The 24,248-nt window shown below is 43.9% G+C and overlaps 1 protein-coding gene across 1 annotated transcript in view; it reads right to left on the minus strand.

The window, feature by feature from the left end:
* The window catches only part of LOC120994024 (zona pellucida sperm-binding protein 4-like), a 53,638-nt gene extending 29,943 nt beyond the window's left edge, over window positions 1-23,695 (minus strand). Inside the window, exons 1-11 of the mRNA XM_040422484.1 lie at window positions 23,533-23,695; window positions 20,249-20,340; window positions 18,884-18,980; window positions 15,991-16,137; window positions 15,173-15,360; window positions 14,000-14,097; window positions 13,149-13,276; window positions 11,602-11,791; window positions 11,310-11,457; window positions 10,799-10,871; window positions 10,140-10,250 (exon numbers count right to left, since the gene is read on the minus strand). Coding sequence (XP_040278418.1) covers window positions 10,140-10,250; window positions 10,799-10,871; window positions 11,310-11,457; window positions 11,602-11,791; window positions 13,149-13,276; window positions 14,000-14,097; window positions 15,173-15,360; window positions 15,991-16,137; window positions 18,884-18,980; window positions 20,249-20,340; window positions 23,533-23,695 — 1,435 coding nt within the window. The remainder of the gene's footprint in view (window positions 1-10,139; window positions 10,251-10,798; window positions 10,872-11,309; window positions 11,458-11,601; window positions 11,792-13,148; window positions 13,277-13,999; window positions 14,098-15,172; window positions 15,361-15,990; window positions 16,138-18,883; window positions 18,981-20,248; window positions 20,341-23,532) is intronic.
* Window positions 23,696-24,248: the final 553 nt, after the last annotated feature.

Consider the following 24,248-nt stretch of genomic DNA (forward strand, 5'->3'; position numbering starts at 1 on the left):
GAGGACCTACATGTGCAAGCTCCTCAGAACAAGCACCGAGTTTGAAGAACCTTCATATCCAAAAGGTCCTGTCAGTTTGGCCAGCTGTATCAGGAACCTGCACCCCTCATCCTGGGAATTTGCAAAGAGACTTGAGAGAGAAGGGAGGAGTACTACAACCTCTATCATTGCTGCTGTCTATACGTTTGCTATTGGGTATAGATTGCACTGTTATATACCTTGAACTGTGCTTTGTTATTTTTGGACGTACTATTACTTCTATTCTGCCCTTCAGTAAAGAGATGCATTGATGCCAACTGGCCTGGTTACTGGCCACAGCACCTGCCTTCCACCCAAACCACCACTTAAAATCAAGGGAACCCCCAACTACCACCAGGCCCAATACCAGGGTGTGCGCCGGGGGAAGAAAGAGCCCTTTAGTCACTGCATAGCACCAGGGAGCGCCAGAGGGAGAGTGCCAGTGGCTCTCCTCACAGTCACACCCTAGAGCCAGTGCGGTGAATGGAGGACGCACCCTTTCTTCCTGAGACACACCCCGATGTTGAGGCTCCTGTCTAATGGGACTTGCAGTGCTCTTGGTGTTAGCGTTTGTGTGGGTGTCAGGCATGGGGTGTTTGTACAGTGACCGGCCGATGGTGTTGGATACAGTAACCAGGCCAGATGTAACAGAATAAATGTCTCTTTACTGAAGTGTAAAGTGAGGGTTGTAGTAACTCCAACAGCATCAGAACAAAACACACAGCGCAAATCTCCCAGGGTGGCTTTGTATGGGTCTAGGCTTAGGATTGGAGGCTGGCCATAATTCTTTTAGTTGGATAGCTATAATACGCTACTGTGGCATACAGGGTTTTAAAGGGGTTGTCAGGGTTATTATTATTTTTTTTTATGTTTCTAACTAATCAAACGTAATCGCTTTACCATGCACTTATTGCATCTGTAGTTGCTCAGATTTCACTGAGGGTCACATGACCTGTGATATCAGCCTCTCACCCTGCTCTGATTATTATTTGTGCACAAGCCTAAGAGAGCAGATGTGTCTGTACATAATACGTCACAGTGATGGCCATGCCCCCAGCTGCTTATTGCTCCCTCCCTGGATTATTAACCCCTTCAGCAGCACAGACTCAGGGCTGAAGGTTTTACTGAGTAGCTGCAGGCAGTGAGGAGACAAATGCTGGGCACAGGAGCTGACAGAGGAGCTCTGCAGAGCATTGCACAACAGGCAGGGGGAAGATCCTGTGGTGTATCAGCAGTGTCATTGTAAAGCTGGGACTTTTAGTCCTACACATACAACATACTGCTGAGTATTCCAGCAGGCAGACATGTAACTCAGGGCATGACTTTTATTCACTCCCTTTGCAGAGCAGGGGGAGGGGCAGAGATTGTTTACCTGTAATGACAAAGGGCCAGGAGAGAACCAGGGAAATGAGGAAAGAATTTATTTTTACCTAAAACTTACTTCGCTCAGTTATATATTGCTGCCCATCAGATTTTACAGTGCTATATTTTTTTTTCTTAACTGTCAAATTATCTTCTATATAAAATTAATCTTCATATAAAAGAGATCTTAGAAAAATATAAAAATGATCGGATCCTCTAGGCTGACATATCACCTCTAAGTTCTTTGATAAGAAATCTTAATTCGTTTTGTGCAATCAGTGAAACAAGGGACAGATATTTATGTAAAAATATAGGTAATTTATAAATGAGTAAAATCCAATACAAAACAGACATAAGAAATGGATAGACAAATTGACGCAGTACCAACAAACCACCACTAGATGGTGGTGTAACCCACTATTGCTTTCTCACAAGCATAAAATTGTCCGAAGATGAAATACACTGCTCAAAAAAATAAAGGGAACACAAAAATAACATCCTAGATCTGAGTTAAATATTCTTCTGAAATACTTTGTTCTTTACATAGTTGAATGTGCTGACAACAAAATCACACAAAAATAAAAAAATGGAAATCAAATTTTTCAGCCTATGGAGGTCTGGATTTGGAGTCCCACTCAAAATTAAAGTGGAAAAACACACTACAGGCTGATCCAACTTTGATGTAATGTCCTTAAAACAAGTCAAAATGAGGCTCAGTAGTGTGTGTGGCCTCCACGTGCCTGTATGACCTCCCTACATCGCCTGTGCATGCTCCTGATGAGGAGGCGGACGGTCTCCTGAGGGATCTCCTCCCAGACCTGGACTAAAGCATCTGCCAACTCCTGGACAGTCTGTGGTGCAACGTGACGTTGGTGGATAGAGCGAGACATGATGTCCCAGATGGGCTCAATTGGATTCAGGTCTGGGGAACGGGCGGGCCAGTCCATAGCATCAATGCCTTCGTCTTGCAGGAACTGCTGACACACTCCAGCCACATGAGGTCTAGCATTGTCTTGCATTAGGAGGAACCCACGGCCAACCGCACCAGCATATGGTCTCACAAGGGGTCTGAGGATCTCATCTCGGTACCCAATGGCAGTCAGGCTACCTCTGGCGAGCACATGGAGGGCTGTGCAGCCCTCCAAAGAAATGCCACCCCACACCATTACTGACCCAATGCCAAACCGGTCATGCTGGAGGATGTTGCAGGCAGAACGTTCTCCACCGCGTCTCCAGACTCTGTCACGTCTGTCACATGTGCTCAGTGTGAACCTGCTTTCATCTGTGAACACAGGGCGCCAATGGCGAATTTGCCAATCTTGGTGTTCTCTGGCAAATGCCAAACGTCCTGCACGGTGTTCGGCTGTAAGCACAACCCCCACCTGTGTACGTCGGGCCCTCATATCACCCTCATGGAGTCTGTTTCTGACCGTTTGAGCAGACACATGCACATTTGTAGCCTGCTGGAGGTCATTTTGCATGGCTCTGGCAGTGCTCCTCCTGTTCCACCTTGCACAAAGGCAGAGGTAGCAGTCCTGCTGCTGGGTTGTTGCCCTCCTACGGCCTCCTCCACGTCTCCTGATGTACTGGACTGTCTCCTGGTAGTGCCTCCATGCTCTGGACACTACGCTGACAGACACAGCAAACCTTCTTGCCACAGCTCGCATTGATGTGCCATTCTGGATAAGCTGCACTACCTGAGCCACTTGTGTGGGTTGTAGACTCAGTCTCATGCTACCACTAGCGTGAAATCACCGCCAGCATTCAAAAGTGACCAAAACATCAGCCAGGAAGCATAGGAACTGCAAAGTGGTCTGTGGTCACCACCTGCAGAACCACTCCTTTATTGGGGGTGTCTTGCTAATTGCCTATAATTTGCACCTGTTGTCTATCCCATTTGCACAACAGCATGTGAATTGATTGTCACTCAGTGTTGCTTCCTAAGTGGACAGTTTGATTTCACAGAAGTGTGATTGACTTGGAGTTACATTGTGTTGTTTAAGTGTTCCCTTTATTTTTTTGAGCAGTGTATATATATATATATATATATATATATATATATATATATATATATCATACAAAATTGAATATAAAAAAAAAAGGATAAACATGGATTAATACTGGAAGCATAACTGACCCACTGTCTGCTTATAAAAATACCCCACTCAATCATACTATGGAAATATAATTTCCCAAGGGTTTTTCCTCTACTCAGATAATGTTCAATCTCCCATTAGCAATATGAATATTTGCCAAGAGGACAACTAGCATTAGGGAGGTGTTTAACACTATGTTCCCTCAGTATGGGGACTCTTGACTATATGCCGAGAGGAATATATCATTAATACCACAATCAGTGAGTACAAATATACATTACCAGGTCAAGGATAAACGGGGTTTCGGGTGTGATCAGTTCTCAAAAACTCTTCCAGTAGACAAAAAATAATCCAAGTTTCTTTGTGATGAATCCTTCTTATGGGCAATTTTCTGTGTTAATGTTTCTTTGTAGCAAGATTTTCTTGTGTTGTAGTTGTTAGTTGAAGTTCTGTCAGTTGAAAGTTTGTCTAACATTTTACATGCATACTTTATGCCCCAGGTTATCTAAGAACTAATCCCCTTCTAGATTAAGGATCTCCAATCAGACAAGGTGGGTGTATTCGTATGCAGATAGTCATTTTAACCCTTGAAATACTGGTAAAAATGACATATCCATCTACCTCTAGATGGCACTGTTGTACCACATAATTTCAAACATTAATTCTAAATATCTAATACATTCACATGACCTTCTTAACCTCTCCAATATACATCAGTAATAAGGGTTTCTTCCTGACATTTTAATGATCCATAATCTAGACATGTTGGGGTCACTATCTTCTACTGTCTTTTTAAATTCACGATAATGGACAATGGGCCTTCTTATTTGGCATCCGGGTTTATATATTTAACTTGTCCACATGGATGACTAATAACATGCAGCTCTCCTCATGAAATCCATGTTACACATAAATGACACATTATATAAATCATTGGTTAAGATATGTTGCAAATCTAAATATACCACACAGAAATATATAGATTATGAATACATGAATGGGACATTCACACCAAATGTTTCCCATAAGGCATGATTTCCTTAATGACCTTGTAATGAAGTAAAATACATTTCTATTTAAATGGTTATTTCTCAGACACATGTCTGTAGGACCCATTATATTAACAGATACACTACATCTGCTCACAATAATTTGAGACAATACACTATGTTCGCTATAAACATTTTACCCAAACTGAACTCTGCATAACCTCATCTCCGCCTATTTCAATCCAATAGAAATATTTTAGACTCTGGTTCTGTCTTTACACTTAAAAGGCAATGAGCATTGATATTTAGACTATAATATCTTGAGATAAGACTGTACACTTATGAAAATGCATGACATAACTCGGACAACCCCTTTAAAGGTATGACCAGGCATGTTGTGTCCTAGTGTGAAGAGACTTAATTTTCCACTCACAACAGTAAAGTCAAGATTTTAGGCAGCAATGTACCTTACTGACACCATTTGTTCAGCTGTTACAGATCCTAGAACTTCTCCCCTGGACTACTGAAATGTATAGATAATTCTCTCTCAGTAGATCAAGATATGGTCTCTGCAACCCAGGCCTTGTGCTATATGGAGTGAGCAACCTCCCTTCTGCAAACTCAAGGCAAACTGTCCACCTTAATCTCCTCGACTGGCTGTATCAGGGTAGGCTAACCCCTTAGGGCACAAAAAACCCACACTGGACATACAAAACATTAAATGACCAGCACTAAATGACCAGCTCTGTGAGGCTGGAGAGGTTTTATTCTTTGGATTTGCTCTGAAAGCTTCCACCTAATGAATCAGACCACCTGGATCCACCTGTAACAGCGATTGACTATTGTGAAACCCAGCTAATATGAATCCACGCTCTAGAAGTGGTTTCTTACAAATAGACACATTTAGTGGATGTTTTAAATGAATAAAAACAGCAGGGGGCGCCAGAAATATGCCACATTAATATCTAGCCAGATATCACGTTTTAAGGACTCCTGCACATAAACGCATTTTCTTTGTTCTTTTGCAGATCCATTAATTTCACATGTGCATTCCATTTCCCCCATTTCCATTCTGCAAATTAGAACATCCCATTAATGTCTGCATTACAGACAAGGATATGACTTCTATTATGGGCCAGCTGTTCCGCAAGATACGGAATGCACACCATCTGTATTTTCTGCGGACTGTAAAATACATATGCCACATGCATGAGACCAAAAAAATAAATAAAATAAAAATATGGTTGTTGTGTGATCTAATAGGCTTCTTGTTAAACTATGATCCAATTCAGGCACAAGACAGCACAGGCTATTTTCTGATTGGTTCATTTGTATTTAAGTAACTGGTTTGTCTGCCATGAGTAAAACTACAAGTATCATGTAAAATGCCTCGGAGGAGCAGTTTGTCTGCAAAGATTCTATGAACCATTTTAAAAACGGATTTCAATGTGCGATGAGAAAATCTGTTCTAAATGAGTAGACCCCATACCTAGCCGTCTTGATGGTAGTAGCTGTGGCGAGTTTACACATGGGGCAAATACAGAGGTGGGGCCAAGGAGCCAAACTGTTATGTCAGTCTGATAAAAGTGGTGGAGAGCGAGGACTGAGATGATTATGTCACAGATCCTGGGACTGATCAGGGTAATGAGGAGACAGGAGGGAGATTGCCTTGCATCTTGCCTTCTGTGGAAATGTATGGCAATTAAAAAAAAAATATATATATTTTTGATAGAGCTCACTATCTATTGCAGTCATCTCAAGCACTTAGTGATTCCTCTGATACTGCAGGAGCAGGCACAAAACATGCAAGACCTAGGCCAAGCTCAGTTGGCCCTAGCTGTGCAAGATATGGTGGATTTTCTCCAAAAGGCCGGCTCACAACCACAGCCTTGTGCAAGATGTGCAGTATTAAAATAAGCCGTAGGTGTTCAAACATACCATGGCTCTATTGCAGCCCATGAGATGCCATCAGATCTAGGGATGAGCAAATAGACTTCGGATGAAACATCTGTCAATTGGCATAAAACTTTGTTCCAATACTGTAGAGAGCAGGAGCTCTGTACAGTATTAGAATGTATTGGCTCCAATGAGCTGAAGTTATTGCTTCGTGAAGTCTGAGACTTAGTGTAATAACTTCATAAATTTGTACTGTAAAAATATTTCCTGAACTCTTGTTCGGTTCCAAGTGGTACCTTGGAACCAAAACAGAGTTTGGGAAATCGTTTACAGTACAAATTTGAAATTATGCAAAGTTTCACAAATCAATAACTTTGGCTCATTGGAGCTAATACTGTAAGGAGCTCCTGCACTGTATTGGAAAAGTTTTAAGCAAATTGCCTTCAGATGTTTCATCTGAAGTCGATTCGCTCATCCCCAATCAGAGCCAATGGAAAAATTGAACTGGCTGTCCTTCTCCCTGGTCTTTGTAGCAGCTAGGCCACATCCCCAAGCAGTACAGCTTAGTCAGCTGCTTCTTCCCTCCAACAGAAGGTGGGGCCATGAGAAAAATCCTCATGACCCGCGATTAGCTTGTGCGCAAGCTGAACTCTGACCTGCCCAAGTCGCTGGTGGTGCAAATTTGTAAGCAGAAACAAAATTGAGAAAAATGTCACACCTTGGCCTAATTGTTAAGACTGCATAGCTTTTCTGGGAATTGTCGTCTATTCCCTATATCCAGCCTTAGTGAAGGCCTGATTTATGCATTACATAGAGACTGCGCCTATTCTTGCAAGTATGTACCAACTGCTGAGTTACTTCAGTAGACTCATTTTCAGCTAAACCTGGCCTCAAAGCATTGTACCACTACCTTACATTGCACCACATCAAGGGACCCCTGCCTTGTACACAAAAAAATAAAAACCCACCAGGCCAAAAGTCAAGGAAAAGGGGTTGCAACTCATTACACGGCCCAGGTAGTCCGAGAGTGAGGACTGTCACCACTCCTGTCCCCTACTCCGTATAGGTTAGGACGCAATAATCATTGTGTTGTAGTAGTGCTGCACAATGTGGCCTGCAGAGAACCAGCACTTTCCAATGCCATGCACCATGTATAGGTCTATGCCATTTTGGAGTGCAAGACTCTGCACCCATTTCCAGGCAGAAGACAATGATTGCACCATGCCAGGTTTGGTTTTTTAGAAAAAAGTTTTATTTCATTCTCAACACAGTTAGCTGAAGATGGTCTTGATATTTACAGTCTTTTCTGTCACAGGTAACTTGCTGATCAGTAGAGACCTGGATTTCCGTTGTCTGTGCAGGGCCCAAGTCGTCAGGGTCAGAAGAACTACTGCCACAAACCCCATGGCTATGGCTGCTCCGTTTATCAAAGCCCCCGGATGGGAAATTCTGAAGCCGTAGATGTCTGGAGGACAACAAGTCAATGTTAAAAAGGAAGGTCTGTTGAATTTCTCAGTCAGGTCCATAAATATTGGGACATTGACACAATTCTAACATTTCTGGCTCTATACACCACCACATAGGATTTGAAATGCAACGAAGATGTGCTTTAACTGCAGTCTGTCAGCTTTAATTTGAGGATATTTACATCCAAATCAGGTGAACGGTGTAGGAATTACCACAGTTTGCATATGTGCCTCTTACTTGTTAAGGGACCAAAGGTAATGGTACATAATAATAATCATAAACCAAACTTATTTTAATACTTGGTTGCAAATCCTTTGCAGTCAATTACAGCCTGAAGTCTATGCGTTCCAGACATCACCAGATGCTGGGTTTCATCCCTGGTGATGCTCTGCCAGGCCTCTACTGCAACAGTCTTCAGTTACTGCTTGTTCTTGGGGCATTTTCCCTTCAGTTGTGTCTTCAGCAAGTGAAATGCATGCTCAATCGGATTCAGGTCAGGTGATTGACTTGGCCATTGCATAACATTCCACTTATTTCCCTTAAAAAAAAAAAAAACTTTGGTTGCTTTTGCAGTATGCTTTGGGTCATTGTCCATCTGCACTGTAAAGCACCGTCCAGTGAGTTCTAAAGCATTAGGCTGAATATGAGCAGATAATATTGCCCGAAACACTTCAGAATTCATCCTGCTGCTTTTGTCAGCAGTCACATCAATAAATACAAGAGAACCAGTTCCATTGGCAGCCATACATGCCCACGCCATGACACTACCACCACCATGCTTCACTGATGAGGTGGCATGCTTAGGATCATGAGCAGTTCCTTTCCTTCTCCATACTCTTCCCATCACTCTAGTACAAGTTGATCTTAGTCTCATCTGTCCATAGGATGTTCCAGAACTGAAGGCTTTTTAGATGTAGTTTGGCAAACTCTAATCTGGCCTTCCTGTTTGAGGCTCACCAATGGTTTACATCTTGTGGTGAACCCTCTGTATTCTCTGGGGAAGTCTTCTCTTGATTGACTTTGACACACATACACCTACCTCCTAGAGTGTGTTCTTGACCTGGCCACTGTTGAAGGGCATTTTCTTCACCAGTGAAAGAATTCTTCGGTCATCCACCACAGTTGTTTTTTATGGTCTTCCTGAGCTCACCGGTGCATTGCTTCTTTAAGAATGTTCCAAACAGTTTTGGCCAGGCCTAATGTTTTTGCCATCTCTCCGATGGGTTTGTTTTGTTTTTTTCAGCCCAATGATGGCTTGCTTCACTGATAGTGACAGCTCTTTGGATCTAATCGACAGTTGACAGCAACAGATTCCAAATGCAAATAGCAGACTTGAAATTAACTCTGGACCTTTTATCTGCTCAATGTAATTGGGATAATGAGGGAATAACACACACACCTGGCCATGGAACAGCTGAGAAGCTAATTGTCCCATTACTTTTGGTCCCTTAACAAGTGAGAGGCACATATGCAAACTGTTGTAAATCCTGCACCGTTCACCTGATTTGGATGTAAATACCTCAAATTAAAGCTGACAGACTGCAGTTAAAGCACATCTTGTTTGTTTCATTTCAAATCCATTGCGGTGTATAGAGCCAAAAAAAAAACACATTAGGTTTTTGAAAGATTTAATTTCCCCCCCCCCCCCCCCCCTCCCCAGAGCGGTCATTCTGCAGCAGGGCACATGTTCTTATAGCAGGGGCAAGGAATGGAGACATTGTAGTTTTATGCAATAAAGAAAAAATGTATAACATGTCCTATTATTGTCCACAAGGACTATTAGGGGCCAGCTGTTCTGCAAAATATGGAATTCCCATGACCATCCTTATTTTATACAGATCCTTTTTTGCAGACCACAAAATACATAGTGAGCATGAGCCCTTGAGTTGTAAGAAACAGCTACTCAGGATATCCCATCAGAAGACTCAGCTTTACTGCACAGACTGGGACACAAGGCAATTTAGATACAGAACAGGAAAGGTCCACCAGTTGCCAGAGTGGAAGTTGGAATACTGCAAAAAGTGTCATGTGGATTGTAAACAAAAAAAAAAGAAAAAAAAAGAAAAGAAAATATCCTCTATCCACAAGAGAGGATAAAGCAATTAGTGGGGTTTAACTGCTTAATCTCCCCAATGAGCGAGGTAGTATCGTGACCTGCCTCAAGCAAGTTCAAACCTGTAGAACTTTTGGCAACATATGTAACCTGAATCCATCACCATACTGTGATCTTTGGCCACGTGATTCATTGCCATTAGGCCACAGCCTCATGTAAACAGCATTCAGTATAGAACACACAGCGATAACAACTCACCTTCCCTGTCATTCTGCATCTCTGGCAGAGAGTTGTCGAAGTAGATGGGAACATCTGATGATACCAGCACCACATCACTCTTATTGCTTAACATATAGACAGATCTTTTACCTAAAACAAGATGCAATTGAATTAAAGTATTACAGCTATATACAGGCGAAACTCGACAAATTAGAATATTGTGCAAAGCTCCATTTATTTCAGTAATGCAAATAAGGAATTGCAGTAATGCAGCTTAAAATTAGAATTTTGTGAAAAGGTTCAATATTCTAGGCTCAAAGTGTCACACTCTAGTCAGCAATTAATCCATACCCCCTGAGCAAAGGGCACCTTAAAATTGTGAAACTGAGGTTTCATAAGCTACCATCCAAATTATAACAAATAAAGGCTTGAAATATCTCACTTTGCATGTAATGTCTCATATGTTAGTTTCACCTTTTAAGTTGCATTACTGAAATAAATTAACTTTGCATGATATTCTAATTAGAGTATCACCTGTACAGTAAATCCTTGTACAATGGGCTCCCTCTAGTGGCAGCTGCAGGTAGACAGAATTTTATAATGTTACACGAAAGCAGTGTGTAGAGAAGTTTGGAGTTCTGCATAGGAAAAGAGGATAGTTGAGGTAATCAGGTTGGGCATTTGTAGACTAAACTTACGTCTGTTACACACGGTAGCGCAGTTGTCACTTGGAGAGGGGACACAGGCAGAAGCGCTGCAGTGAATGTATACCTAGAACATAAGGGTTACATGAAGTCTTATGGTCCAGCAAAGGAGTTTCCTAGAGTCACTGTCACATGTGGCCACACAAAGGTAGGTGTAAGAAAAACCGCGGCACTCCAATCCTCAATCCAGTTGTATATGTATTGACTCCGAACCAAAGAAACATTTCGACTTAGACTTAAGTCGAAACGTTGCTTTGGTTCAGAGTCAATAAATATACGACTGGATTGAGGATTGAAGTGCCGTGGTTTTTCTTACACCTACCTTTGTTATTGTGGGGCCCGACACCGTGAGCACCGCCGCTCAGATTTGGACTTAATAGTAAGTGGTGATATCCTATTTTTTTTATTTTTCTTTGATGTGGCCACATGAGGTAGTACCGAGCAGTGTTTTACCTATTTGTACTGTATTTTGGGGTAGCAAGCCAATGAGCATCTCAGGTCATACCTGTCCTGCAAGAGGCATCTCTGTGTTCTGATCCACAAAGGTAAAAGTCTTCACATCAAACCGCGAGTAATAAGAAGGGAAAGGTAAAGCAGAACCTGGAGCTACAGGAATCACATCAGACATGTAGTTGTCACCAGTGAATGGACACCTGGAAACAAAGCCAAAAAACCTGTATAGAAGCAGTTCTAAAATACACACTCATCTCCACTACATCCCTTTAAGCTTTCAAGTGAAATGGTCGTCTGGGATTAGACTACAACACAATTGTGAACCTCTAAGGATTTGTACTTACCCATCAATAAGTATTGGCCACTGGATGCTGCTCAGAGGGTCAGGAGATGGCGTGGACCAGCACTGGTGTAGGACAAGGACAAGATTCGGGTCGCTTCTCTGCAAGATTCTGACCTCCACATACACTGGATCCCTCAGGACTTTTACCACTGGATAATCAGAGTCCGTATAATAACTGAAGTAGCTGGAATCTAGGACAGAAAATATTACACCAAATTGGTTCATGCGCTGCAGGCCTGATCGTTGTCCTGACTGAAGTTCAGAAATCTGAGACACCACAACCATTAATGAAGGTGTCCAAACCCTCCTTTTTCATGTAATGTGTATGGAGGCCTCCCAACGGCAAGTGTTTGGGAGGTAAGGATTGGGCAGTTAGATGTCAACATGTCCAATTCTTCTAAAGATGATCTGCTGCCAGGTACCCATCAGTGGCTTCCTTCTCAATCAAGGCCTATCATGTTCAGCCAAGCAGGCCTGCCTCTGTATGGGGGGGGGGGGGGCATTCAATGCATATGGTCATCCGTAGGCTGATTCTAGAGGAGACCTGGTGCCTCAGAAGAGTGCCTAGAGGACTAGTGTGGAATTGTAGGGGCGCTACTGTGAGCTAAAGCAACAGCAAACAATTTTATGGAGATTTAGGCTCTGCACATATTTGATCCTTCTGGAGCAGATCCCCCTGTGACTTGGGATGGCAGTCCATAGTGGCATGTCCCAAAGTTTATACTTCACGGTATACATTGTGGTGACCCCTGCTGTATAGGAAAGCCAGATGTGCCATGCTGAAGCATACCAGCCTGATGGGAAGGACACTGCCTCCTTTGGGTAAATGGATACATTCAACAAACCAACAGCACCCAGGCATATAGATTAAGTGCAGCGTTTAGATGCAGTGTGCACAGAGCCTGTAGAACACAATCATGTCGGCGTACACTTCCATATGCTCATTTTCTTGGAGTTGTTCGAAGAGTCAGGGAATTGCAGCTACTGAAGATCATTCCTAGCCGACTGCCTGCTCTAGTATTGGAATATGCCAAAAATATTGGAGGATGTATGCAGATTTTAGGGTCCATTAGCAAAATTCAGTAATGGGTCCCCCTGCCCCTCTTAGCTTCACAGTATGCAGCAAACATTCAGTGTAGAATGCAAAGTGCGACTCCCCAAAGTTCTGATCAATTTATGATTATTTTATATTATTAATATCAGTTGATTAATAACCCCTTTTAAAAATGGTAATCATTCTGATCATATTTACATGAATACAATCACAGATTGTATAAAGTTGCTTCCTGCAGCCACCAATAGGGGGAGCTCAATACATAGGAATTTATAGTTGCTATTGAATAGAATCTCAGCTGTAAATGCTCTGCACTGAGCTCCCACAGTGGCGGCTGATTGAAAATGCAGCAAATCTGTCAGGACCAGAAGACATTTCCCATAACAATCCTCTCAGCTACTCCTGCTAGCAGATCAGACACCATGTAAAGTGACTTTCTTTAAGGAATTTCATTTATGCAACAATTCTTATCCACGGCCATCACAATATCTTACCTAAACTGATTCTCAATTCAAAGTTAATAGGTCCTATACTTGACACAGGTGGTGGGGGTGGTAGGGTCACTACAGCCACTTTCAATGGGAGTAAGCCGCTAACTGCAAAACTACAGCGAACCAATAATCTGTTGAATAAAAGTACAAGCAAGATCCAGATACATTATTACTGCAGACACTAGTCCTTACATTACAGTCTCTACCACCCAAGTCTCTACCTTGCTGCCCCTCTAGTTTATGGAGAATTTGGCAGCAAGTATTTTATTTTCCTACAGTACCTCCGCAGGAGAAGTTGAGTACTGCAGTTAATGCACAGAGCAAGTCAAAAGATGCCGTCCTGAATACAGATCCTGTAATTCAGAATTATCCAAAGACATCTGGAAATGGGCTCTTAATTGCCCTTTAAAGGCCTGCAGAGAATTTCCAACTGAGGAGACCTCAACAGATGACATCCCACAGTTAAGGGGCCATGCCAGGTTATCAAATTGTCTCCTCATCCACAGTATAGGGAATAACTGAGCTGCAGGCCACACATGAGAACCTTTGCTTCATTCATTCTCTATGGGCTTGGGGGGGGGGGGGGGGGGGGGGGTCAGCAGGACCCCAATTCAGGATCAGTGGGTGTCCCAGCACTTAAACCTCCACAGATCAGTTACTCCCCATCCTGTGGGCAAGGAGACAAAATTTGCCACAACTCCTTGAGGTCCACTATTCTAGGGACTACACTGGGTAGGAGCCACAGATAAATGACAATAGATCCCACATTTCCAGGAGGAATAGGACAAATCCTAAGCAGAACAGAGCCCTGTTGTAGTATTTGCTGAGCCCAGCTGTGTCCATAGTTCAGTTACCTGAAGGTGGAGTCTCTGGTTATTGATATACTGTTCCAGGTCCTCAAGGTTTTGGATGCCACCAGCTGGTTCTCATACACCGCCTGGTCCCCAACCAGCTACAAGATAGCAATTCAGCAGTTACCAAGTTTGACATTTATGGAATCCACAGAATAAATGCTACAAATGCCCAGTGGTGTGGGTCTGACCTGAGGGCCCATCTCAAGGCTGTTGTAAGTAGACAGGTGGTCATGCATGTCCCTTTCCATTCACTTCTATGGGAGTCACTATATACACACACACACACCACATCCCTTTTCTGTACCCTGCCTACAGAGATAAGTGGTGCCTATCTGACAGTCTGATGAGACCTGCACCTATATGGAGAACAGAGCCCTGGAAGTGGAGGGTGCACCGTACATGCACAGCTGCGCTCCATTCATTTTCTATGTGGCCTCCAAAAATAGCCGGGCGCTGGCTCAGCCATTTCAGTCGGGCCCATAGAAGTGAATAGGTGCAGTGGCTGCTCATGGGGAGAGCGCTTGGTAGTGGCCAGACTAGTCCTCCACCCACCACCTTGCAGGGCACTATTCCCCATTGCCCGAGATAAGAACCAGATGAGCACTGGTGCAGGCCTTAATCAACTGCAATCATACTCCTAAGAGGAAGCCAGTCCTGGCATTACCAATATCACTCATAGCAGTATTTAACATTATACAGCACTATTACTGCTTTTTGGTCACTGTACGTTGGTACCATTTGAGTACTGTATTGGAAAATTAGCCCTATACAGTATTTCAGTAGTGTGTAGAACTAGTATTAAAAAAAAAGGCACAGCATTAGAAATATCATGGCTGCCTTAAAAAAAAAAAAAAAAAAACCTCACCTGGTTGTGTGGGATACCAATTTTTGGAAGAAATTAGCTATGCTTTTCTAAGGTAACTGCATGAATTCAATATCTGGGAGATTTACAGCATCATACTGGATGAGGCCAATTAGTCACCATATGTAATTGGTGCACACACAGGTCACCCCATTGATGACCGCCCAGGACACCATTCAGTTCAAGCCCTACCTGTCTGCAGTTCCCAGGAAGAATTAAAGGGGGACAATTCAGTGGCAGACAGAAGGAAGTCTATGGTTTGAACAGCTCCATATGGATTTTCACAATGGCATTAATATACCACGACTTACCTTGTAGGTGGTTCCACAAGCAGAAATCGGGAACTGGTAGAGGAGGAAATAGCCATTGCTAGCTGTTGGATTACATTCTGGGCTGCCATTTTGGAGCAGTCGCACAGAGGTCAGGTTCAGCGGGGGCACAGTCAAGGTGTTTGGAAGGGCAATGGAGAAGAGGCCGTCTGATGTGCAGCGGGCAGTCACTGGGGAAGAGAAAAATAAAAATGATGTCTTAGGTAGCCAGCCATAGACACTCAACCTGTCAGGACCAACCCTGTCAAACAAGCCATTACACAAGATACCAGGACCAGACTTCTGAGCAGTGAGGATGCATGTCCCCTCACAGTGCAAGAGGGGAAGTGGTGATTGGGATGGAGGGAACGAAGCAGGGATCCGATTGCAGAAAGGAAGGTAGCAATGAACTTGCCATGATCAACCCTGTCAGGCAGTCAGAATAATTCCCTGGACCAACAACCTCTCTCCAGGAGAAGTCTAGTAATTATATTCTAGGCCCCTTTAGATCTCATCGATTTCACCACCTCCAGTGGAGTTCCATAGCCTCAGTGCTCTTACAGTAAATAATCCTCCTTCCCTCTAGATGTAGAGGATGTCCCCTTGTCAGTCCTGGATATAAATAGCTGAAGATCTCTGTAGTGACCCCTGATATTCCTACAGTCATTAGATTTATTCAGGGGTCCTGTAGTCCTCCCATTCCAGTTATTACTTCAGCTGCATGCTCCAGCTCTGCTATGTCTACCTTGTGCATTGGGGCCCAGTACTCCATGTGCAGTCTAATTAAAGACAAAAGTGACAATGATTACACGCACACTTACCTTTGTTTCCATAGTAGCATGGAGTAATACTGTCAGCAGGATCGTAGCAGCAGCCCATAGTTTCACACGAGTCCTGAGAACTTGTACAGCTCAGTCTGTCTGGCCTTAGGACGGAATCACACTGGCTTGGAATTGGAGAGTCATGGTCTGGCAAAAAAAAAAAAAAAAAAAATCTAATTAGTCCCAAATAGTGGATTAGGTGACATTGCAACTCTTAAATCCTATTAAACCAGTGTCACGACCGCTATCCCAGCAGCAGTCGTGTCGCACCAGACGGAGGGGAAGGGGGACCCTAATCTACGGATGGGAAATAGAATGGCCACCCCTGACTAACCCTAAGCTGGCACCTGTCTGCCCTGATACCCTAGACGGGGTGTGAACCCGTGCGGTGAGCAGGATGCCTAAACCCTCAGCCACCCTAACAAGACTAGACTGGGGAAAGGCCGATGGGAGCACTAGTCACCATCACTCACGTCTAGGAGAACAGGGGAAGACAGCAACAAACAATCTATAGCAGAGATCGACTTATCCAGTCACGAGCAGAGCAGGCGATCCCAAACACGACAGTCCACGCCGGACAAGAGCTCCACAGCAACACCGTCAAACGATCTCCTTCAAAGGTCAGAATTGCACTGCAAGTAAGGACTATATCTGGCAATGACTGCAAGTGAAACTGAAACTAATATAGTAGCTGGGAGTGGCAGACAGGACTCACCTGAGAAGGATGCCTACAAACTCCCAGTCAGGACAAAAAGGTTCACAAGGCAAAACCCGGATGACATACCCTGAACCACGGAGCAAACTCACAAGCTATCGCGAGTAGCAAGTCGCTGCGACCTTCTCCTCCCAGACCTGTCTGGATCAGTCACAGTCGTGACAACCAGGTATACTGGTAGGGTTGAGACACTCCTCTTGTGAAAATCTGTTGGTGTTTGGGGATGGGGGGGGGGGCACCAATGGTCTAGGACCCACCCCACAGTGCACTGAAGCCCTCATTAGTTTAAAACTATAAAGTATTCTCAGTACCACCACAACTAATTGAGTGAATACATAGATTTACTAAGTCTGGTTAAATATATACGATAACGCAAACAAGTCATACTGAATACTACATCACTTGCCTAAATGGGGTGGAGACTCCATCGATCATGCTATAACACATGGCTGTCTACCACATAACATATGACCAACACCCCAGGGTGTACAAAATATGGGGCAAATCAATACTTGCATCCTACCTAGGAGTCTCCCAAATATATGTGTGCCCCAGCGTTTAAACCTTTTTAGCCCCTCCTTGTGTGCAGCGCACATGTCTAAGATCACTCAGAAATGTGGTCTTCTCGGCACAATTGGGGATGGATACTAGATTACAAGGCAAATCATTTCACAATGGTAATAAAAAGGAACAGAATTAAAAAGGGACAGAACCAAATCAGCACTTAAAATAAAAGTTACCCTTACAATACACCTCTAAAAAAACTCTGCAGAATTGACCATTAACCATGTGCTGTATGCATCCATTCTGCAAAAATGTCCTAGTCTTGTCAGACTGCAACCAGAGTGCTTATTCCCATTGTGAATGTAAGGGTCTGTTCAGTTTTTTTCGTTTGGATTCTATGCCAAATGCATAGATTTCTTCCTTATTGATTGTCACTAGGTGAGGAAGCTTGTAATCACTGAATGATGTTTTATACCCTTTAGATCAGTGGTCCCCAACCTTTTTTGCACCAAGGACCGGTTTCATGCAAGACAATTTTCCCAGGGACCGGTTGGGGGGGGGCGGAGTTCTGGGGCGGGGCTTAGGGGGTGGGCGGGACCAACTGATTCACACGCATAACAAAACACAAAGGTGCATATTAAAATATATAACACTATATAATGACTATATAAAGCTGCACTGGTCCCTGCTGCACTGGTCCCTGCTGCACTGGTCCCTGCTGCACTGGTCCCTGCTGCACTGGTCCCTGCTGCACTGGTCCCTGCTGCACTGGTCCCTATTTTTCGCCCTATAAGATGCACCTAGGTTTTAGAGGAGAACAATAAGAAAAAAATATTTTTCATTACACCTCAGGATAGACCAGCAATCAGACCCCCAATGTTAATCAGACCTCAGATTAGACCCCCAATGGCTCAGATCAACCACCAAACCTTTAGCCATAAGGCCCCCCCATGTCAGCCAGCCCATAAGGCCCCCCCATGTCAGCCAGCCCATAAGGCCCCCCCATGTCAGCCAGCCCATAAGGCCCCCCCATGTCAGCCATCAGTGCAAAACAAAAAAAAACAAAAAAAAAAAAAAAACTTACCTCTCCTGGTCACCATCGCGATCCTCTTCATTCTGCTGTCGGCTCTGGCTGTGTATAGCGGCGCACAGCGTGAGGTCACAGAGCGACCTCACGCTGTGCGCAGCCCTGCACAGCCGATAGCCGAGCCGAGGACCAGGAAGCAGTGAGTACAGATCCTTCACCGCTCCCTGGTCCTTCTGTACTAATGAAGCGCTTCCATAATGGAAGCGCTTCATTAGTACAGAGTTAAAGACTCCCCTGATCGCCGCGGCCCGGCTAACAATCTTCCACGGCCCGGCGGTTGGGGACCGCTGCTTTAGATCACAGTAAAGTCAGACCCATTCCAAGCTTTGCTACAACTCCTTCCAATGTTGACACTCCCGCTTCCCATTTTTGGAAATAAGTGAATTGTCTGAAGGGCCTCCATCATCAGTAGCCTGGCTAGGATTCTGCACCCCCATAGGCAAAGCAACACTAATACAAGTGCCACCTGTAGAAGTCAAGAAAACCAGGACTGGTCCATATTAGTTTATAGCTCATTCCTTATGTAGGGATAAGAAGGCATCATTTGCCTTAGATATTACTTCAGTCTAAGCAAGGCTTGTACTCACAGATTCCCACAGCACAAGTCATCTCCTTCCTCACAGTGACTTTCTTTCCACCATCTTGTTTCTTAGTGAGCCCAAGAGTCAACACAAAGTGGGTGTCCTGAAAATTTAAAGAAAAAAAATGAATATTTGAGTACGTGTCCAATACTAAAAAAAAAAGTTCTCCATCACTGAAGACTGCAGAATACAAAAATCCCCAAGCAAATCCATGTTCTGGAGCTATAGGCACCATATTCCACAGCAACAATGCTTCTAGGAGAAGATACCTCCATAGTGCTGTGGCACATGCCACTTTTGGAATTGGTGGCACTTTCTGGAACCACAGATAACTCCTCCATATACTTACAGTTTGAGACACATAGCAGCCATCATAAGAAATTCCAACAATTGCGGAACCATCATATTTCTGGGTCACCCAAATACCACAAGATGGGTCATTTCTCAGAGGCTCCATTTTTCCATCTTTATCTAAATAAAGCAAGGGAAACATGGGTGAGTAGATGGAATCAGCACTACAGGGAGATCTCCTGTGAAGCAATGCTGTAATGTCAGATGTGGCCACCTATGTGTTGTCAGAATGGACCCGTGTTCTGGTGCTAAAATGCTTAGACATGATTTAGTTCTTTCTGCTATTGGGAAACCTCTTTCTAACCCCTCCATTGTGCAAGAGGTTCCACAGAGGATATACAGTACAGCCACTAGCAAGAGTACGGAGCAGCTTGACTATGAAGGGGACACGTCAGACCCTTCAGTTGGCCAGAAGTTGGGGTGCCAGTAATCAGACCAAATTTATCCGATCATCTATTTCCAGAAACCCCCTGTAAGGGTCTAGTCACAAACAAAATCATGATGTGAGAAAACCAATGGGAAGACCAATTACACATGCAAGAATATGGCCAACAAAAGCACAAGTTTTGGTTTGTATTTTTATAGCCGAGAGGGGTTGGCCCTTTCTAGCTACTCTTGAGCAATGTGTTTGTGAGACTACTACATGGCACTTTAACGCCAGTCTTAATAAAGCCCCTGCTCTGGCAGTGGTTCCTGACAAAGTTTTGAAGAGGCACCGGCCTCTATATAACCTAGGCGCATCCTGCTTCCTAAAGGTCTTACATTTAGGTAATTTTCTACACCTAAACCAGGCATAAATGAGACCATCTGCTGGCCCATCCCTGCCCACTTTAGACCTGGCACAAGATGGGAAAAGTCAAATTGTGGATATTGTGTGCCATTTTCAAGGTATTCTTAATTGTTGGCCAAGTCTTTCGTGCTGTCCATACAATGGCTGCTGATGAGGGTCACGTGACCAGCAAAATCACTCAGCCTCCTCCACTGAAATACACAACACCTGCACTATATTCTCAGCATTACAAGTGGTGTATTAGCGGAGAAGACCGAGTGAAATGTCTGGAGTTTTCTGGTCACATGACCCTCCATCAGAGGCCATCCTATGGACAAGTTTCCTGTGTGGACAGCAAAGATGATTTACCCAACAAGGGGACATAAATTTATGAAATAAAGCAAACACAGAAAATTTAAGGGTATAGTAGTAAGTATCGTAGTCATCGTACATACACATTTGTGAAGAGTAGCCAGGACATGGCCAACCCCTTTAAGAACCCTCATCTGTAAAACTGCCAGAAGACATTAATTTCAGCGATACGTGGTTTTGGCCACGTTGTTAGATTACATCCTTAGGGCTCATTTACACAACAGGCACCAGCCATTTGTGCACCGCATCACGGATGCAGACCTATTCACTTGAATGGGTCCATAATCAGGAAGGAGTGGTGTGGAATGGAGGCACGGAACCCCACAGAAACATTATGGAGTGCTTCTTGGGTTTTCTGTCCATGCCTCTGCACTGCAAATTTTAAAAAAAGTGTATGCATTCTATTTTTTTTGCAGTGTAGACAGAAAAACGGACCCATTCAAGTTAGAGTCTGCATTCATCTGCGCCAGCCATGTGGCCAGTGCCCATAATTTGAATTCTCCACAGGCGGTACATGTTCATGAGCCCTTAGGGCATGTCCAGATGGCATGTCAAGTCATACTGCCAGCTAAACCACCTGGCCATATCTAGGGTACAGCCAGATGGTGAGGTTTTTAGCAGTTTTTGAAGCCAGAACAAGGAGTGGATAACAAAAAACCCAACCTTTTATATTCTACTGCAGCCGTGCCCCAAGAGGACATGCACATTGTAGTGTAATTCATAGCTCCCAACTTCTTGTACATTCAAAGAGGGACACTTGCTAATTTTGTGAAAGATCTATTTTTCCTGCATACCTACACACTTAGTTCTTATTAAATGCAAAAATTATCTGAACATAGAAGTTTCTAAAATTTAAATTACATCAAATTAAATAAGATATGGGAACCAGACAAACACTTTCTGGATAAATATTGTAACTGCAATAATGACAGTCCATACCTCAGATCAAAAAAGGAGGGACATTTATACAGCAAGGAGAGGAACTTAGTCAGAACTGAGGGACTGTCCCCCCAAAAGAGGGGCACCGGGGGGAGGTGGGTCTGGTGTAGTTCATGCAGATTGAGATTTTGTTATGGATTTTCCCTGGATCTCACCCAGCGAAATCTGCACTGAAAGTATGAATATCACTCATGGGAGGGGAAGCTTGTGAAGCACGAATACTGTATGGCCTCACTGAGCTCTAGTTACACAGCAATGTTCAGTGGGTCTGTATGATCAGTGGCCACACGGTATTGAAGATGCTAAACGGACATTAACACTACAGACACACTGAACAGTGCGGCCTCAGTTTAGAGCTTGCTGTGGCCCATACAGCTGCACAGTACTCAAACACAGCGTTGCATGCACCACATTTATATGTGCCCGATTTTCATCCACAGGCAACATTTAGGTGCACCTGGGCCTTATCAGTCTTGGGTGGGACTAACAGCCTCCTCCCTTTGCAAGAATGGCTGCATGCTGAAGATAACTGGGAGTTTGCTGTGAGGCGGACCTTACGCCCCTGTAATTTGCCTACTGGCTCCTGGTATTACCCATACGCCACAGGTAGTTTAGCGTTAGGTCCCGAGCTACCGGTAATACCTTGGCGCGGTGCTCAGGCTCAGATAGGTCCTTCATATAAGGATATATTGGCTAAATTCTTAATTTTAACACCAGTTTGAGGGTTTAGTCAGACTTGTTTGCTTGCATCCACAGTAGTGCACCTTCCTTATTAATGTTTACACCGTGTGGTCTTACCCAAAGATCGCCAAAATAACCTAAAGAAACGCACACAACATGGAACAGGCCAAACCTCATTACCAGTGTCTCTTCCCAATACAATGTTACTGTACATGTCAATAAAAGTCATAGGGCTCCATAAATATGTCCTGGATAACCATCTACCCTATAGTTGCCGGCTATACAGGGGGTGGGATAGCGGGAGGTTTGGGCACGCTGTGCCTAGAGCAGATGATGCAGCCTCCTGGCTCCACACACTGACAGCTTCTCAGAGGGTTATGCAGGGACCTGGTTTCTGAGGGATTACTATAGTCTTCCCTTTACAGAAGGAGACTCATAGAAAATTCAGGAGTGTGTAAAATATGATTGCACCACAAAACAGACATTGATAAAAGACACTATGGAGCGGTGGTTTACGGAGACCAGCTTTAAGTTTATGATTAGTCAGGCGCCCCTTTAGCAGGCCACACGCCTAGTGGAAAAACTAAACAAGCTCCTGGCTAAAGTAGTTTTTAGCCTACATTTAGACCCGTTTCCAGGCGCAAATGTGTCACAGCCTCTCCTAAACACTCCTTTGAGTCAAACAGCACAAAAACACCCAGGTCACACAAACTGGCATAAAAATGTTCATAAATGACCCAAATGTCCTAGACCTTGATACAAACACTGTACTTAGCCCTACCATGGCACTGCTAAACATGGTGGCACCATCACATCAGGGGTTGGCCAGTGTGTATGTAAGATGATTATATGGTACTTGATAATAGTCTGTTGGAATTCTGGGTCTAATTATATTTCATGAGGTATTACCCCTTGTTGGCCAAGTCTTTTGTGCTGTCCACACAGAAATCCTGTCCATGAGATAGCCACTGACGGTGATTTTCCTGGTCACATGACCCTCCATGTGAGGTCCTCTGTTCAAATACACTGCCCCTGCTCTTGAAATGGTAGGACTTTAATGCAGGTGCAGTGTGTTTCAATAGATAAACCACATGGAGGTGATTTCCTGGTCACATGACCCTCCATCAGCAGCCATCTTATGGACAGCATAAAAGATTTACCTAACAAAAGGGACACAGCTTATGAAGTATAGGAAATAACACAATATTAACAATGGCTATATTAGCAGTTGCAATATAGTCATCTTACATACACATCGGTCACCAGTAGCCAGAAAGTGGCCAACCCCTTTAAGATGTTACATTCAGACCCTCACTGTACAACAAGCCCTGTGTTTGGGTGGACAATGGACCATCAAGATGTGGGACGTGGTTACCTCTGGTACCCCTACAGATGCATCAACAATCTTCTGTGGTAACTGGGGTTTCACATCTCTCCCATCCCAGTCTATAGGTCACCCACAAGGGGGAGTACAGACCAGTACAAGTCAGCAGGTCATCACAGCCTCCTAACACAACATGCATTAGACACACCAAACACTTACTTAAAACCTTCATCTTGGAATTTTGCTTCAGGTGCTGGGGCACGATGATCTGCATGTTCTCCTCCCCACATTGTACCTCTGGAAGTTCTTGGAGGCCATGGCTGTTGTCAGCTAAAGCCCTCAGTATCTGAGCCACTATGACCACCAACTTCCACCACTCCATCCTGACCTCATGCCTAACCACCTGCCATGAGCTCTTATATAGTAATGGGATCAGCCTCAGCCCCACCTGTGCGTCCATTAACCCTTTCATAGTTGTCTCATCTAAGGCAAAGACAGAGTTCAGCTGCGGCTTCACCTTTTTTTTCATTCACCTCTATACAAACACATTTGGATATTGAAGGGAATTTGAATATATTTTTTGCAGTTGCCATATATTTTGGTCATGGGACCCCCATGGGGATACATTAGGTGTGATATCACCTCACCATATTATGCCAAGGCCCCATGTCGCTTGCCATAAGTGTGATGGTTGGGGGCACTGCATGTGTACATGATACAATGAATTAATATTATGGGGGAGATTTACCAAAACTGGTGTAAAGTAGAGCTGGCTTAGTTGCCCATAGCAACCAATCAGATTCCAGCTTTCATTTTTCATAGCTCCTTTGGAAAATGAAAGGTGGAATCTGATTGGTTGCTATGGGCAACTAAGCCAGTTTTCCTCTACACCAGTTTTGGTAAATCCAGGGATCTCAAGTCTCCCGGAGGTTCAG

The sequence above is a fragment of the Bufo bufo genome, chromosome 3 (assembly GCF_905171765.1).
Source record: "Bufo bufo chromosome 3, aBufBuf1.1, whole genome shotgun sequence".
NCBI classification, from domain to species: Eukaryota; Metazoa; Chordata; class Amphibia; order Anura; family Bufonidae; genus Bufo; species Bufo bufo.